The sequence below is a fragment of the Argiope bruennichi genome, chromosome X1 (genome assembly GCF_947563725.1).
Source record: "Argiope bruennichi chromosome X1, qqArgBrue1.1, whole genome shotgun sequence".
Taxonomy (NCBI): domain Eukaryota; kingdom Metazoa; phylum Arthropoda; class Arachnida; order Araneae; family Araneidae; genus Argiope; species Argiope bruennichi.
The window spans coordinates 16,195,566-16,215,130 of NC_079162.1; the positions used below are offsets into that span (position 1 = coordinate 16,195,566).

The window sequence follows — 19,565 nt, forward strand, 5'->3', positions numbered from 1 at the left end:
TACATTATTGCTATTTTATATGTTTTTGTGAAACATATACATTTATATACCAGCATACATCATTTTTGACATTCCTCGAGAAGGTTTTTATTTGTGATATTTATGGACAGTTACATCTGCTTGCTTGCCTTATTAGAACTCTGAAGTTTCCTACTGGAACTTTTCAATGATGATGAATAGCTCAAAAATAGTTCTTGAGAGTTTCTGTTATTACACTACAGGATTGCCATAATATAAAAGCTCTAAAAATATTAAAGATATTTAGAAGTATCATATACGATGAAATCTCAAATTTGGCATCTTCGTCGTAAATGCAGCGCCAGAACGTAAACAAAAGAACTAACTACGTTATACAACTATCAACAATTGTTAAATACATTGTCATCGTTATATTCTTGGTTAATCAACATGGAAAGCTACGTAGTAGCTAACACTTAAAATATGTTCACTGTAACTACAATCAATCATGCAATACTGAGATTTCACACATAATCTTCCAAAAGTATATACGAATAGGAACATCAAAGAAGACAAAGCAAGAGTTGAGAAATATATTCTTAACTGCAAGATTCCTGCACTTCATTTCGGAAGTGTTTTAATTACAATCGATTTAGTTCTGATATTTAGTTTCGATCTTTCAAAACACACATTATACATATTATCCACTAATGCCTTTTGCATCGAATCATTGCTTATTTTCTGTAACTTGTGACAACAAACATGATCATTTCTTCAACTTACAATTTTATAAATAACTCAGAATAGAAAGGGAAAAATAAATGTATTAGAACATTCATCCCTAAAAATATTATTCAGTTTTGTAGAATAATCGGAAACTATGAAAAAAACGCAAGAGAAAAGTCACCAACTTTCGTAATTTACATAAAAGTTAACAATATATCACAGTGTTTCCCTAAACAGTGTAAAAGCATTTCCCACACTAGTGTCCAAAATAAAAGTCATTTAGAAAAATTATTTCACAGATCATTTATGGGGTTAAGCCAGAGTTTAACCCTATAAATTCAGAATTTATTAATCTCTATCCTTTATAATTGAATAGGAGAAAAGTTCGCGACACTATTTTTATCCATGAACTCTTTTAATGACCTCCAGTAATCAAGCATGCTTTGCATTTGACCCCAGCACTTGTTAACAGATTTTCTACCATTCTCAAATTTTGCTACCCATAGCATACGGAAGTCATATAGTTAAACGACAGCGACAAAGGCGGTAAAATACTAAAGGACCGTCTGTAGGGCTTCTAAACTGCTCTGTTCAGGGTTCCAAATGCAGATTTATGCTACGAGACCGATTACAGAACTCAGTTTATGTTCAAATGAAGCGATTATACGAAAGACTGCCTATGTTAGTTAATAAGTGGCAAATTCAGTAAATTATGAAAGAATATGTATGTAGAGAAAATATGTGTGTGTTTAATCAGAACTTTTTCTGAGATAAATGTTTTCAAGCAAAACAGGATATTTAACGAATTGGGCGCAATTCTAATATTTACCACGAAAATATTTTAAATTAAGATGGTATTCTCAAGTCGATTGATTGAAAAATCAGACTGTTGAAATGATTAAGATCACATTTGAAGCAAAGATTAAGCAGCTGTAATGAATTGGTGGTGGGGGGGAAAATGCTGATGTTTTAAACTCCTGGTCAGAACAAAAAGATTTTGCTGAAAAGAAAGTCATTTTATATATGATAAAGTAGCAACTGGAAAAGGCCCCCAAACATTTTGTTGTAAATGGTGATTTCGACTGAAAAATGTGTTTCTTCAATGGTTGATGTAAGAAAAAGCATACGTATAAACTTTGGTATTAAAAAATTTCCTCTGAATAGTTATTTGCAAATTTTTCATGGTTGGTAATGAAAATTATAAAAATGAAGAAGTAGACATTATAAATAAATTTCAATTTGCTATCAATAAATTCAAACGTGATTCCTAAAATTAATTTAAAATAGGTCCAAATGCGAACAGTCCATAAAATTCCATTTCTTATGGATATTTATGTACTGTTCGGTATGAAAATTATTTAGAATTGTGCCAGATATTCATCTTCGATTAGGGATTGCAATACCGGTATTTTGAGCCATTTGTGCAATTTTGTAATACCGGTATTCACAAGTTTAAATACCGGTTTTTCGGTATTTACTAGAAATTTTAAAAATTGTCTCCACATTATGTCCAGGGATCGCAAACATAGCAAAATAGTATACGCTTTTGTTTTTATGTCACCATAACGGGCGAAATTAATTAACTAATTAATGGCTTAATTAATTGTTAAATCTAAATTAGCGAAACATGGATTATCCCTGAAAGAAAATATTGTATCCGTAACGACTGATGGAGCAACAATTATGAAAAAAGTTGCAAAGTTGATTGGTGCAAATCAGTAGTTGTGCTTTGCACATGGAATTCAATTAGGAGTAATTGATATATTATATCAAAAAAAAAAAAATAAAGAACAGAAGAATCCAAATACTGTGGATATAAAATTTTCGGATTCCAACTTTGAAAAGAGTAAGAGTGAGAGTGATATTGACAATGAAGATAATGACAATGTAATTGTTGAAGAAGATATTGCTAATGAGGATGAAATATTAACCTATCAAGAATTGTTTCCTATAATTTATAAAGTTCGAAAAATTGTTAAGATATTTAAACGTTCCCCTATAAAAAGGATATATTGCTAAATTATATACTAACTGAAAGTAAAACAGAATATATGTTAATATTAGATTCTAAAACACGTTGGAACAGTTTACTCCTAATGATGGAAAGATTTTTGAAATTGAGAAATCCAATCCAAAAAGCAATAATCGACTTAAACCTGTAAATTAATTTTTCAGATAGTGAATTCGACTTAATATCCAGAACAATATCAGCTCTACTTCCAACAAAACTGAATATTGAGGCATTATGTTGGAGAGATTCTAATTTATTAACAGCTAATACCACAATAAATTTCATGTTGCAGTCACTGAAAGAATAGCACACATCACTATCTGAAGAATTATATATTACATTGAAAAATCGCATAGAAGAAAGGCATGCCGAAATAGAAAATGTTCTTATGGTATTTACATAATTATAATGATTTTAAAAATGAAAATGAAAAAGAAATTTTTTACCCACAAACCTATCCACATTCAGAAGAATTCTTTTCAATTATTGAAGATTATTATGTCACTATTGTCGATAGTGAAAAGGAATTGTCTCTTGAACAAAAATTAGAATTAGCGATAAATAAGAAAATTTCAACGAACCAAAATACAATACAGAAATCAGCTATATCCAAAACCATCCGACGAGAAATCAATTTATTTGAAGATGAGGGATTTAGAGGTAAATACTTGGAAAAAGTATATCACGTATTGCTAACAGTACCACCAACTAGCGTAGATGCCGAAAGCGCGTTTTCGACAGCTGTTAATTTTTACACAAATTACTTTTCAGGCTTAATGACAGTAGAATTCATGCATTATGTTTTTTAAGATCAGATTTCAAAAATTTGTCATAGTACCACAGACTGAATAGTTATATTTACGCTTTTTTTGTAATTTAAATAAATAAGATGTTTCTTTACTTTTTTGTGATTATATACTGTTATAATTTATAAGTTACAAATTATTTTTGTGATATTTACACTCTCTAACAAAACTGGCAAATAAAACAAAGAAACACCTACGTTTTCTTTCTTTTTCTAAAATTTCTAATACCGGTATTAAAACCGGTATCCCGGTATTAAGATTTAAAAAATACCGAATACCGGTATTGAAATTTTGGTCCGGTATTGCAATCCCTATCTTCGATACTGGCATCTACGGAAATTTATAACAGTCATTTATATTTTAAATAGGAGTTTCTTGGATTTGTAGCAAAATGACACACAGATTATCCCAAAAACGTGGAACAAGCTTTTATTCCCATAAATATTGTAATAAGACATATATTTCTTGTTACAAAGTTCTATTAAATAAGGTAAACAATTACATGAAAATAGTCTTGTTTATGTAGAAGGTGATAATAAAAAGTTTAAAAAATTAAATTTTTATACCGCTCCGTCGTGAAAAAAGGGCCAGTAAGTGAAACGTTTTTCTTATGCTTATTTACAAACACACGAATTTTCATACTTCGTTCTGCAAAATTTCCAGATATATTAAAAGGCAAATTTATTGCCTGAGACCAAATCCGATTTCTATCCGAAATATGTTTTAGCGAGTCATAATCATTTAAGGGATTATGAAATATCACATTATGCTATTAAAAGGCAGCATTAGAAACTCTTACATTTATCGATTCTTGTTAAAATTTAAAAAAAGGTTCGAATAATTCGTTATTAAAGTATTTGGTACTTGTATAAAGCCTCATCTTTCTCTCTCCTCCCCGGGAACTAAAGATTCTTCATTTTGCAATAATTTAAACATGCTTTCTATACGCTTCTTTGAAGTATACCAGGAATTCTAAAAATGACAAGTTTATGTTCTTTTGCAGCTTAGCCAGGATTACGATTACATACAGCATTAATAATCTGTATTTCAAAATATTCCTCGTTGCTGAAAGCAATAGGATAGTTCATTCATTAATTCTTATAAAGCTTAATATCACATATATAAATGGGAGCAAAGAATTTTTATTTTCTTGTTCGGTAATACATTACTTCTCTAAGATATTTTAAATATTCCATTTGTGAAGTGCTTCTTCTCTTCTAAATAAAATCGAACATGTATTATTAACCAATAAAAGTGAACAAATGTATGTGTGATTAGTAAATTCATTTCAAGCTATGATACTTAGATTACGTACTACTATACAAATATTTGTATGTGAAATTTTTCTGCATTGGATAAATCTGCATCCTGAAATAAATTCTTCCATCTAAATTTGCGATTTGCTTTAAAAAATAAGCATATCGCTGCAAATTTTGTAGAGAGAAGAGTGAAACTTTCTGTTCGCATCATAGACGAATGTAAGAAAAATATTTTACTAATTGACACTTTTTTACTACTGGGTTGTATAAAAATTTAGTTTGTAGAACTTTTCATTATCGACCTCCACATTGTTTTCATAGAATCATCCACCTTATTTAATGAATAGAATAAAAAAAAATTTATAACACTTTATTACGTTCGATTTTATAGAATTTAAATATACAAGACATTGTAAATGGACCTTTCATTTTGAACACTAGTGATGCACACATTTGTAATAAAACTTCTGTTTGATAATCGTTTATACACACAATAGATATAATCACATTGTAATAAATAGTTTTGCCACCTGAGTGTTTACAGAAAGAAGGCTACGAAACAATTCCTACTCCCTAATCCTATTTTTTCTTTCAAGAATAAACTTATTTAATTTGAAATAATGTCTGTTAGATTCATTCCAACGAATAAGATTTTCATAAAAAGAATTATATTTTAAAGGATTCTATACATTGAGAATAAAAAAATCAAAGTTTAACAGATAAATTTACAAAAAGGTTATCCTGTTTCTACTCAGTGTTTATTTACATGCAACAAGCAGTTAACTTGTCGAAATACCACAATATTTTATTTCAGGAAGAAAACTCAACAAAGTTGAAATTTCAACTTTGAAACAAAGTTGCATTTCGCTCAGTATGGTACATCGAAAATAACCACTAAATGTGACAAAGGGTTTAAAGAGGATTTATAAAGAGCTCCTTGATCATGAATAAAATATTGAAAAAATAGGACAATAATAATGCATTTAAGAATTAGTTCAATTATAATTGTAGATAATTTCTTAAAATTGATTATTGAAAATAGTTTTGGGAAAATGAAATTCAGAATAATTTTATTCAAGAATGAAATAAACTTATATTGACTTATTAATTATTCAAACTTAAATCAATTAGCCTTTTACCAAATAAAATGTAATTTACAATTGATGATACAGATTTTACTAGCCTCTAATTAATGATTTTTTTCATAAAGTACTGAGTAGTGATACATCAATGCTATTTTTGTCCTTTCCAGTTTATTTTAAATGCTTTAATAATTGATTAAAATGATACGCTTGAGGAAGGAAGAAAATCAGTAAAGAAAATTTTATCAGTATATCTAATATTTTTAAATCATTTTCATTTAAAGAAAAATTAAATTTTGTAAATATGTTTCCTGTATTTCTTACACAAATGTATGTATCGTTGAAAAGCAAAATACCTTGCAAGTTAGTTTTAAAACTATACACCATTTTTAGTGAGATTGATTATTTATTCAACTATTTTTCAGTTATTCACTTGCATTGTGTCACTGCTTTCTTAATTTCAATCATCGATTCCAAGCTTCTGTCTACTGGAATTGCAAGAAGCTTTCAGGTTTAGAAAGTTGTAAGGGGTTTCTACAAATTAAATAAATATTTCTGAATTTCTGCACTTTTTTTCGCATGCTTCTTTTATTCATAATATGATATGTTACTTTTATTTTATTGTTAAATTTTAAACAGTGGTAAAAATTTGAATAAAAGTAAGCAATTAAATAAGTAAAGTTAACTTTTTTCTGTGTTTCTCTGAAATTATGAGGATTTTTAAGATATAGTTTCAGATTGGATTGAATATAATATAAATATTTTTTTTAAAGAATGTTCAGTATTCAGTAATTTCGTTATACTGAGTTAGAGAATATTTAGATTAGGAAATATTGTTAATGGCAACACATTTTATGAAATAAGTTAACGATATTATCATTTATAGAAAATTACTGAAATAACATTTACACAGATTTTTGTAACTGCTTAGAATAAGAGAAAATCACAGAAAAAGTTAAAATGTATGATCCAATTGCATTAAACTTTACTTAGAGCCAGTGATTGCTAATCTGGTATTTATCAACAAAATCTACATTTTATGTATAATAATTTATTTGAGTTGTTCTTTCAATTACTATAGACTTTATCTTTTGAGAAATATGTCTAAAAACTAATATTTTGCAAAATATTGGCGCACTATATAAAGCTCATAAAGAAGTTTGTAAAGGTGTAACTGATTATAAAGTATTTTAAATACATATATCAGTGATTTAACTATAAAATTTTAGGAGCATTTTTGGTGCCTTAAATCGTAGGATGATTTAGTAGATTAGCTCTTACCATCATTTTAGAATGTATCATTCTCGTAGGTTTCTTTAATGCTGCTTTTAAGTATAAAACTAATTTTAAAAAGTTCATTAGAATTTTGAAAAAAGTTAGTAGCTTCTTTCATATGCATTAGTTATTCCAACGAAACTTTCCAAGAGCTCTAACTATGAAAGTTTTTTAAGTTGGATGCATATTTTCTGATGAAAATATTGATATAATGCCTCCAACTATTGAAAATAATTACTAAAAGTCTAGTTGCTTGGAAAATATTTACACCTTAATCAATCGATGAACATGTATAAATTTTCTTCACATTTTCTCCTGTAACGCACAAAGATGTCTTTGTTCTGAAGTAATGAATTTTCTATCTAGAAAATTTTATTAAGAACATTTTAAGCGTCATAGGAGATGTATATATTCAATAAGGTTATAGCCACACGTTGTAAAATGATATACTAATAATTGCTAAACATGCATCCAAAAACTCTACAGGCTAATTATCAAAAAGATAAGGGTAAAGTCGAGAATTTGATTGAATTCAACTATAATTGATTCTAAAAATATAAAGGAAATTTAATTCTAAATAGTCAATAAAATACAAAACTTATCATTGGAAATAAATCTATTCAGAATCATATCTTAAAAATATATAAAGGGATTAAAAGTCGTAATTAAAAAGGGGATATATAAAATCATTCTAACTCAATTCTTATTCATACACAGATCAATAAATGTTGACTACAGAATAGTTTGCAAGTCAACAGTTTCGAAAAGTCAACTATGTCTTATGAAAATCGCCTTTCAGTATGCGGGTGAATGTTTTCTTGAATTGTTGGTTAGCCATAGCGTAACAAAAAGGATTGATTGGGCTATTGGCATAGCAAAGAAAATAAGTAAAGTAAAAGAGATGGTGGTTTACACAACCTGTTGCATCTCTGCAAAATCCAGCAACCAAAGCACATATATGATAAGGTGTCCAGCATACGACGAATGCACCTAAAATAAATGAGATTGTCCTAAGCGCTTTGCGGGCTCTATTTTCCGATTTCGATTTATGCCGTTTGTCACTTCGACGACTCCGTTTCCTTTTATTGCGGTGAATTTTAATTTTTTGGCTCAGGGCTGAAACAAGTGTTCGTCGTGACTTTTCGTTTTTCGCTCCATCTAAGCTTAACTTCCCTTCGATGACAGAGAGATGATCCATTGGTTCAACCACATGAATGACATTTTCCCCATTTTTGGATTCGATCATAACATTTTTGGGAGTAATTGACTGATTTTTAGTCGATGATTGTCCTGCTTTAATCGAAGAGTCGAGGATTTCTGAGTTTGGTTTCGGAAGGAAGGCGACAGACGCCATTTTTTCATCTTTTTCCGCTTTATGTGTATCTTGGGCTCGTCGATTCCCTGACTCATGGCAACTTTCTTGATCACTAAAATCATTTGTCGAGACCTCAAGGATGCGTGTTATATCCATTTTAAACAGAGTATCACATAACTGATTGTTATGTAAAGTGTTGTCATTTCGAGACGTCTGAGGTTCGTCACGATCTCTCAATTTTAATGACGAATCGGGAGAAAATTGCGAAGGAATATTCGTCGCTACTGTTGAAGTTGAAGGCTCTAATAAATTAGGCGTCGGAAGAATCAGATTCATAAACGGCTTTTCTTTCATCATTGGAGTGGAAGGCTCAAGTCGGGGGATTGGAATCTGTATACCTGCTGATGGAGATCGCTTTTTCTCTTTATGCTTGCTTCCTTTTTTGCTCTTTTTTGAGGCTGTGAATTTTGGCTCGATTTCATCGGTTTGCTGAAACATTTCATCGAAATCAGAATCAAAACCTACGCTACTTGATCGATCTTGATCATCTGAATTGTTTTCCGTTAAATTCGAATTATCTTGATTTTCCATAGCACCGTCCTTCTTTGATCTATTTCCTTTTGGACTAGTTTCTGCCGTTGGAAACGGTTGACCACTTGTGGAAGTAGCTGCTGCTATCGAACCAATCACTGCTCCAGCGACTCCTCCCATCGCAGATCCGAAAGCAAGACCCATTGAGATATTCTTTGTTTCATTCTTCTTGTCTTGGCTCAGAAGGGTACTCTGAGTTTTGGATACCGGCAGGGAGGCTTTAACTTCAGTATGGGATCTCCCCATGGCAACGAGAGCTTGAATCTTCCTTTGCTTTTCAATAGACCTTTTTTGCATTTGACTTGCAGTCCTACGAAGAAAGAGATCAAGATTAATAATTTAAATCTTCATGCATAATCGATATCACATATAAAATGTTTACGTTTTGTTTTTATCATAAATTTTTTAAAGAATTTTGCGATGTCCAGATTTGAACACGTATTGTCGTTAGCCCTCAGAAGTTTTATAGGGCTAAAAATTTGTCGAAATTTAGTGTTTATATGTTGCTTTATAACCATTCACAAATGTATATATATTACAGTAATTTCATAAAAACTTTGATCAAAATCAAAAAATTATCAATGGTCTCTTGGATTAATATCTAGAATTCCATCGACCATTGTGGCAGAATATCTACCGAAATGAATGAAAAAAATTAAATAGAGAACTATCTAACAGCTTTTAAACTCAACAAGGTTTTCCTTTCTAAGTTATTCCTATGTTTATCCTTTATCTAAAGCTCAAATCTTCGTTTAGTTAATTATTCTGAGTACTGTTTTTCTAAAATTTATATTTACATGGAAATGGACTTCTTCAAAAGATATTATTCTACTCACAAAAAAGAAACAAGTGAAACTACACCCCTCCCCTCCCTTCCTCTTCATTCTTTTCGGCCATTCGGGTAAAGTTCAGTTGTCCCTGTGGGGGGGGGGCAGGTTTTCCCCACTTCTTATCGCTGGTTGCTTCCCTTCCAAAGCTTTTCTTTCACACATGTTCTGTTTTATTAGAACACTTTTTTTTTTTTTTTTACTACAGATGATGAAATTACATAATATTTTGCAAAAAATGTACAGATATTTATCAGAAATTAATTCGGATATCCAAAATCGGAAGCCATAATTTTATTATCCTCTGAAAATCATTTTTAAAAAAAAGTATGAGAGTATATTTAAAAAAATCAAAAAAATCTTTTAATAAGAGTCTTTCTTTATTTCCAAAATTTAAAAGCTTCATTTCTTAATATAACATATATTTTCGAAATTTTTAAATAGTTAAAATATTATTTTTACGAAACAAGGCATTTCGATCTAAAATAACAAAAACATATTTTTGGATGCCGTTTCCTGTTAACGACACCAAGACAATTTTATTATTGAATAATTTTTTAGAACTAAAATGTGGGAATTAAAAAATATCCAGAAATAAATTTTCCTCATACCTCCAGAGATAAATTTTCCTCATTTTCCTGGGAATAGAAGAATTATTCTTGAAAGAATAATGATTTGAAATATTACTGAATATTAAGAATACTTCAATCCATAATTTGATATACATTTTGCAACATCTTAATACTAATGAGTTTAATCTTTAAATTTTTAGAAAAAAGTCAAGTAAGGGATACTTGATCTTAGCCCGTTAAGATATATTTAGACCTCAAAAAAAAAAAAAAAAAAAACTTTTTCAAAGCAAGAATTTAACTAGGTAGATGCATTTTGATATTTGGGGCCGCAATCGTTTTACTCATGAGTTTGTCGATATAATGAAAACCACTTGTAAGAGTGGTCACCGGAAACTTTCTCATATACACTGTAAAAAGGTATCATCCCCTTTTCTATAAAAATTGTGGACTTTAGGTAAAGAGCGTTTTGTGCTTCATAGTACAGCGAAGAAAACTGAATATGTATTTTGGCTATTTTTTTTGTCCGGTGAATGAAACCAAACTTTGACATAAAACCGCAGATTCAGTAACAATATCGCCTGATTTCATTTAAAAAAGCCGTAGAGCATGTGAATGCTCGCATTTACAGGCCTGTGAATGAACAAATCGAATGCCAATCCCTTGAGGATTTCGGTTTAAAATTGATGCAGATATATAGATATTAAAACTGTAACTACATTTTATCAATCGAGCTCTTTTGTTTTGTAATCATTCTTTTCAATTCCAATTGAACAGGCAGTCAGACATACAAACTTCCTGTAAATGATATCGTTCAAAATTTGATAAAAATCTACAAATTTGTTGTTTAAGCCACATACCAAAATTCATCCATCTAATTTTGCGTATTTTAGAATGATCGAGTTCGCAGACAGACATCATTCCAAAAATGTTGTTTTCAGACTCTAGAAAGATCTGAAATGTGGAGACTCGTCAACATGTTGAGTTCGAACTTTTTGATGATTGCAGTACTTTTTCTTTGTATGCAAGAAAGTAAAAAGTTAGATCTGTCATGAACTAACAATAAAAGTGCAAAGGAACTGCTGCTAGGAACTTACGTCTAGGTTTCCGAAACAGATGAATTCTAAAAAGAGAAGATATATTTTTTCAAACTGTAAAGTTGGCTGGAGCTATTCTCATTCATTAAATAGAAAAATAATGAACATACTTTAAAAGGAAAAACGAATGATATTATTTTTTGTTTTATTATTTTAAGCAATTAAAATTAATTTTTATATGTATTTATTTCCCAGGTCAAAGGTACAACACCCCCTGTTTAAAGGTACAACATCTTGTTGTGCCAATGGCCACGGTGTAAGAGTGATTTAAAAAAATATTTAAAAATACAAAATTTATATTTTTGACTTTTTAAGATATGTAGTCAATGCAAACTAAGCAGAGTTAAACATTTCAACAGAACATTCACAACAGAATAATGAATTTATAAATAAAACAAAAAAAGGCACAACATTCTCCGATAATAGATAACAAAACGAAAAATCATATAATCAAGACAATAATAATGAAAGGGGGAATTAGAATCCCACTAAATTTTTTAAAAATGAATTATGTAAGTAATAAACTTTTGACTGACAAACTTTCCAAACTGAAGAAATTTCCTAAAGAGTAGATTAAAGAACTATTTTAAAAAGATGGCCAGAAATATAGTATTTTCATACAAAGATAGCAAAAAATATTAAAGCAGACCCTATTCGATAATAATAAGAAAAATATAATCATTTCCTTACAGTTATCAAATTAAGAATAAAAAGAAAAGATTGTCATAGATGAAACTTTATATATTATTTGTTAATATATAACCATCATGTCCTGATGAATTGCAAATGAATACCTGTTATAAATGATTGACTTTTATGTAGGAAAATGCGTTAATTTTCCTACATAAAATTATTTAATGATTAATTAATAATTCATTAATAAATGATTGTAATGTATACATCAGGGAAATACATGAAAAGGTTAAATTTTCAAAAATGAATGGGAGAGGGGGAAAAGATAAGTATTGTTTGTATTTTTTTTAAAAATTTTTGCAAATTTCAGAGTATTCTATTTCAGATTATTCAACAAATAAATTAAAAATTTTATTTAATTGCCTATACATTTCTGATATTGAAATCAATTAAATGATGCTCTTAAATAAAATCAAAGTCATGTGCTGAAAATCTAATAACTATCACAGTTAGAAAGAAATAACAATAATATATGTCAGTTGATTTTGAGAAATAACTCTTTAAAATTAGCAAAATGTTTTCCACATGTTCATAAGTTGTAGAATATTATAACTTTTTGCAAGAACATTAAAATGATTCAATGATAATGATTTCAACAAGTCTCAGTGTTATCCTCTTAAAATATATTTATCTTATTTTCATTCACTTCGGATGTTTTGAATAATTGATGACTCAGGTAATCAGAAAATTATATCTTGTGCTTCCCTTTTCTTCCCTTATTCTTATTTCAGACCCATCAATTACACTCTAAGTAAGCAAGTTGATCAATCTTTTTTTGTTTATTACGGATTGGTTGGTTGATTTAATAAATTTAATGGTGCAAGAGCCAAGTTTGGCTACTTTGTGTTCATGTTTGTTACGGCATATGTGTGCGCTTATAATCCGCATTTTAGTTCTCGTAAAAGATATTGAATGAAAGAATGGAAATCTTGAATCTTATTTCTTATAAATGAGCAGATACTTTATATAAGAAAGTATCAATTTCAGAATGATGATATCATTAAAGATATTCATCGAAATTAAAGCTTTCATCTTATTTGTCTATTAGAAGGGGACATATAGGATGCATTTAATATATAGCTAAATGAAATAACTTTTACGCGAAGTGAATCTTCCTCTAAGATCATCGTTATTAACAGCAGGTTCCTGGGGATTTCCTATTTAAGGGCCAATACAGTAATGATAAGCATTTTTTTTTAAAGGTAAATATTCGGTATTCAAGGGAAAACAGATACTTTATTTGTTTTCCCTTGAATGCCGAAAATCTATTTTGAAAACAAATCATGTAATAAGTGATGTAAATAATCGAAATTTTAAAAACTAATAATTCAATTTTTTATTTTCAAAGACATAATAATTTTATATTTATTTAAGCATATTTAAGACATATAAAATATTTTAATATGTATATACAACATTTCATATAGCATTCACATCAAAATGCATATTGCAAGGAAAAGATTTGAAATGAACAGAATTTCATTTTTTATATTTCTTATTCATAGCTACTCTAAAAACGAAAATTTACTCCCTCAAAAGAGAACCAAGATAGTTTGTATCTGATATCGTTGGAGAGTAAATCTTGAAGCTACATGCAAACTAACACCTACTTCTTGAAGTAAACTGTGATTCATTTTAGAAACTAGATGCTTTAAGGGTACAAGATATCTCGACATGACATATTTGAATATAAATACAATTATAAATATGAAAATAACTTTGCCAGAAAAATCTAAAATGAAATCATCCAAACAATCGAGCGTTAATGTAAAATATTTTTATGAAAAAGATTTCAAATGAAATCGTTGGAATATTGTTGAAGATAACTTTCAATAGAGATTCTCACATTCATCCACCCCTCCCAACCTCAAAAAAGAACAATCACCTGTAAGAACCCTATTTTTAATGATTTTTAGAAACATGCCTAAGATTAATTCTTTTTTTATATGTAAATAAACAATTCTACTTTCCCTTTTCATTCTTGAAACTAGGCTTGGCTTTCAAAGAGAAAAGAAAATTTTATCACTGAGAAATTATTCAACAAGCCCATTATTTCAATGCCTTCTTAATCAAGTTCTTTTCTACGATCCCAAAGGAATATATAATGCCACGAAAATAAAAGACAGAAAGTTACTGAATAAAAATATCAAATAGATTATAAAAAAGAAAAATATGAAATGGATAAAACTTTATCAGCCAGAAAAAGAAACGGCTTCAACAGAACTCCAGATCAATACTTATCGCGTGCCTTTCTATAGAGAAAGTTGAGAGATTTCTTTTGAAAATGCAGGAAAGAGATCTTCTCTTGTGGACAAAACAAATTACATAGAAGCGTCATTTGAAGAAGAAATAAAGGAAAATAATTCCTTTTGATACATAACCGTATGATTTTGCATCCTTTTCTGGTGCATTCATGCAATAAATGAAGAATTTTTGGAATAAAATAAGTTGGGATAATCCTCGAAAATAATAATTTTTCTTCTTTTGTTAGAAAGGTCTTAAAAAAATCTGGAAAAGAAAAATAAAGGATTTCTTTTTCATTATATTTTGGAATGAAAGTAACTCTTAAATGTCACATCAATCAATATAAAAATCATAATATTTTCCACTGATTTCGAAATTTAAATTTTCAGCTTTAGATTTGAATGTATTTCTTTAAAATAAAATTTATTTGACGAGTATAATTTGAACTTAATATAAATTTAGATAAGTTGAAAGAGGAAAAATTATTAACATAACCAAAGACATATGAGTACAAACATCACTATTTAGTAAAATATTTTTCAATTATTTCGGAAGATTACTTTTTCTGCATTTTAGTTGATAATTCTTGACATGGCAGAAAAAAATAATACGTGTTTATCAAAAATGCAAGAGAAAAGTAATAAGTTCAAAACTTATCCCCTTTTTCACTTGAACAAGCTTTTAATTTCTTTTTAATAATAATGCATTTAATTGTTTTTAGTTGCATTGAAATCACGGATGGCAAAAGAGACGAAATGATTCTTTCACCGCAAGAATTTTTTTAGTCAAATAAGGAAAAATAAGAATATCCACAAATGTAGGGTGAAATCCAAAAAGGAAAATGGAGTGCATAGGAGAATTTTATTTGCTTCTCTAATAAAATATTCTTTTACATGGGACAATATGGAAGTGAATCTTTTTTACTTCTTCCTTTATGCTTATCGTTCGCTATTTGTAACATAAGAGCAAACCTATGTGCGCCTAAAAATGTAGTCTAGTTAAAGTGTCTATGCGTCATTTTATTCTTTAGAAGCATCCATGTCAAAACTTTATGCTTTGTATTCGAGTTTGTCAAAAGTTGAAGCCTTTGTAAACTCTAATTATGCATTTTCATTTATCCTTCTTTATTTATAGTTGATTTGGATTCATTGAATCAATCCATCACAATAGTTCTAAGAAAAAATATCTTACAGTAAATGCTATAACAATTCATCTAAGAATAACTTGAGGCAAAATTGGCTTGATTCTGCTCTGAGTTTTCTGATTGATTATACTTACAATTTATTAACAAATAATTATTATTTATTGCAAATAATAAAAGGATTTCATTGGGGTAGAGACAGTTCACATGTTATGTAAAGGCTAGTAACAGCGTTTTGTGATTGAAAAAAAAACTTTTGATACGAATAAGTGCTATATATTTGCATTTCATAATCTTATAACAAAAAATAGCTTTCATTTAAAAGAAATGGTCAGTTTGATGAATATTCCTGCATACATTTTATTTTAAAATGTTTTTTCTATAAAAAAATGCTAGCATTTTTACGTTTTAAGCCTATAAGATTTTTCTATTTTCTCATGAGCTCACAAGAATGAACTCAGCAATGGAATTTTAATGTACTTTTTCAGGAGGCGAAGCATTATCCTATTTGTTGGTCTATTATTGATATCAGATCTTTAGCGAAGTTCCAAAAAAGCCTGATGTCAAACTTCCTTTTAAAGGTAACTCGTTTTACTTGCAGTAAAAGACATTCATGATAGATTCTTATGAAAAAGAATAAGCTACATCAAATATGTGCAGCTGTACTTTAGTAGCTTCAAATAAAGCATGTTTGAAAGTGACTGCTAAAACGGATAAATTGAATCTGGAAATTCTATTTAAAACAAGAGATAGGAAGTTCGTCATAAACTTTGCAGAGGTCTTTTAAATAAAATGAAAAAATTTACTTTGCTTGATTTAACTTCAAAACTTTTTAAGGCTATAAATTTTTGATAAAATAAAACTTTTCAGAGCTTCTTCCTAAATGCTTTTATAAGGCTTTGTCATTTAAATCATTTTTTTTAGTTTAATGCGCCAATGGACCGCATTTCGAAATATCATCGAAAGAGCAGTGAAATTTTGGAATAGAAAATATATATCTGATGGCCTAAATTTCTAAAATAAAATATTTTCATTGCAAATTTTTGTAAATATTATGTATCTGAATATACAAACATTCAATTAGAAAAAACCTCATCTCGTGAGAACATTAGCAGCCAATTAATAAAATATCTCAAGATACTCTTGTAAAAAAATCTTCATAAGATTCCATATTAAAAAAAATAATGAAGTCAATGCCAATAATATATAAAATATGTTAAAGAATATAATATTTTTGTATTGTTAAATTACCTATATACTACTTAGAGCAGTGACATTTGATTAATTTGAATGATATGCATATTCCAATTGGTATAATTAAAAATAGAATTTTTTGAACTTTAAATTTTTCAAAATTTATTTTTGTGTAATAGTATTTTCGGAAATTATTGTAAAAAAAAATCAGAATCTTACTTTATTTTTAATTAATGAAAATTATTAAGAAATTACCCTGATCTGCTCATTCCCATCTTCCAAAGCTTATTTCTGTCAAATTTGATAATTCAAAGCGGCAACAGACAGACACATACACACACTCCTTTATTTTTAATAGATATATATAGAACGGTTTTACTCTAGTGACCATATTTGTGGAAACCGGTGAATATATATTTGTAAGGATTGTTGGCTCACTTGTTTCAAATAAAATCTTAAATATACACTTGAGTGAAAGAATAGTTTATTCAAAAATGAAAATAATTTCCTTAAAGTGATATGAGACTTTTATGAGTGCCAGAAAAGAGTTTAAGAGAGTCAATTTTAGGTCAACTTATTTTGGTATAGTTCACCAACTCATGTTCTCTCTTTATATATATATATATATATATATATATATATATATATATATATATATATATATATATATATATATATATATATATATATCAACTTTAAATTAAAAAAATAAACTGAAGAAATGCCACAAGTATACCAATTACCATCCAGAAAAGGATGTTAGATAGTACTGTTAAGCGATTAATGCTACAATTTTGAAGAAAAACTCATGGAAATGCAATAAAAAATGTGACTTCTAAATTTTTGAAAAAGATTTAGTTGCTACAAAATCCGATTGGTAGATGTTCATAATAACAAGGGACATTAGAGTAAAAAAAGAAACATGATGAAAAGACGGAATGTATCGCGAAAATGAATGCAAGGGCTGTTCAGCGCAGATTGCAGGGAATTGCTCTGATCGCTAGAATTTCATAAGAAAAGCTATTTTAATCCCTCGAACAAAGATTAGAAAGTTTAAAATATATAAAAGTTTGATTAATTGAACATAGACACAGTGAAAATGAATTTTTGTGACGACGAAGCCAAAGCCTCCTGGTTTGTTAATAATTACTAAAAATATGTAAAAATAAAGATTGGAAAGATCTGATTTTGATGAATGTAAATAGCTAGGTTTATATTGTATAAGTAATTTTGAAGTAGCAAATATTATGACAAAACACTTGATTGCAGGTCACCTTCAAGAGAGCTAGTTTCAGTATCTCGCATGCGAAAAATTAATGTAAATTTAAAAGTAATTTTCAACAGAAAGGTAAAAAAATTGCATAAATTTTTAACACCATCCAATTCCTAATTTGTCAGAGCCGTTGATTTAGAGTCAGTCACCTGAATTAAAAAAAAAAAGAAGAAGAAGAATCGTTCTTATAACGAAGCAAATTCTGGAAACATAAAGAAAAACCTTCAAGAATAGCGAAATGATAGATGATTATAATTTGAATAACTTCTAAAATTCAAAAATGTAAATGAAATGAAAGCACAAAATTAAATTACCTTTTGAATAATGTTAAAAAAAATCGAGTCCTCTCCCCTCTAAGTTGAGAGACCTGAAAAACAGTTGCTTACTTTGCCCATTTGATTTTTCGCATGCGAGATACTGATAATCCTACCCTGATCGTAAAAAGCCAGATACAAACATTTAGATCTAAAATTGCAAAGGCATTCTGTTGAGAAATTTGTAAGGCAGTGTTCTTTATGATATTGGAAAAAACAAGCTGTGTTAACACTGATGATTATACATAACATTCTCGTAAAGCTGCTGATAGTTGCTCGTAAAGCTAATATTCAGCTTTTGAAGCCTTTTCGCGCGCGCGCGCACACACATACATACGCACACACACACACACGCACAAATACACAGACTCACACAAATGCAGAAAGGGATGCATCGTTACGATTTCTTATGGCAAGGTTCTCAAGAAACGTGGGAAAATTCGGGTGGCAATTATCACGCAATGCGTTATCGTCTCTGCTGTTGTGCTTAACTGCTGCACAATCCATAATGGTCCTGAATGCTAGGTTATTATCTTCCGCTGTTGCTACATGTGTTCTAATCAATAGGTCCTTTTCTTTATTTCTCACTTAATGTAGAATTGGATAAAATATTCACTACCACAAAAAATTTCTGCCTTTTCGATGTTTAAATGGATCATATTCTTTGATAAAACAAGATGCGGCGGTATGAATCGGTTTTAGGAGGATTTTTTTAATGTATAATTTTATTCTAACTTGAATCGTAAATAATTGGATTGCCTAAGCTTTCAAAATTTTAACCACCAGAATTTTTTAAAAAATCCTGTTTTTGCGATTTTCTGTTATTTTGATGAATTTTTCATTGTTAAGATGGTAGTTTCAGCTGTGAAAACGTGTTAATGAATTGAAATAAGGGTATACGAACTTCAAAGCTATCATTCATTTAACTTCTTTATTGAAAACTCGAAACAATATTTATAGCTTTGCTTTTTTATTTAACAGAAAATAAAATCAGTTAGCGATAAAATCGTTTATATTTCAAAACTTTCTTTATTTAAAAATTCCTAAAAACAAAAAATTAGGAAGAATTGCCAGTTTTCGAAACCTCAGGGAAGCCTAATAATTTTCTTCACTTTATATTTCAACAAAGCAAAAGATAAATTATTAAGGTCAGAAGAAAACTCAAATTTAGAGAATAGTAAGTGTAAATA

The 19,565-nt window shown here is 28.9% G+C and overlaps 1 protein-coding gene across 1 annotated transcript in view; it reads right to left on the bottom strand.

The window, feature by feature from the left end:
• Positions 1-3,922: 3,922 nt before the first annotated feature.
• The window catches only part of LOC129958827 (muscarinic acetylcholine receptor M5-like), a 33,801-nt gene continuing 18,158 nt past the window's right edge, over positions 3,923-19,565 (bottom strand). Inside the window, exon 2 of the mRNA XM_056071526.1 lies at positions 3,923-9,333. Within this exon, the coding sequence (XP_055927501.1) occupies positions 7,890-9,333 (1,444 nt within the window). The 3' untranslated portion in view covers positions 3,923-7,889. The remainder of the gene's footprint in view (positions 9,334-19,565) is intronic.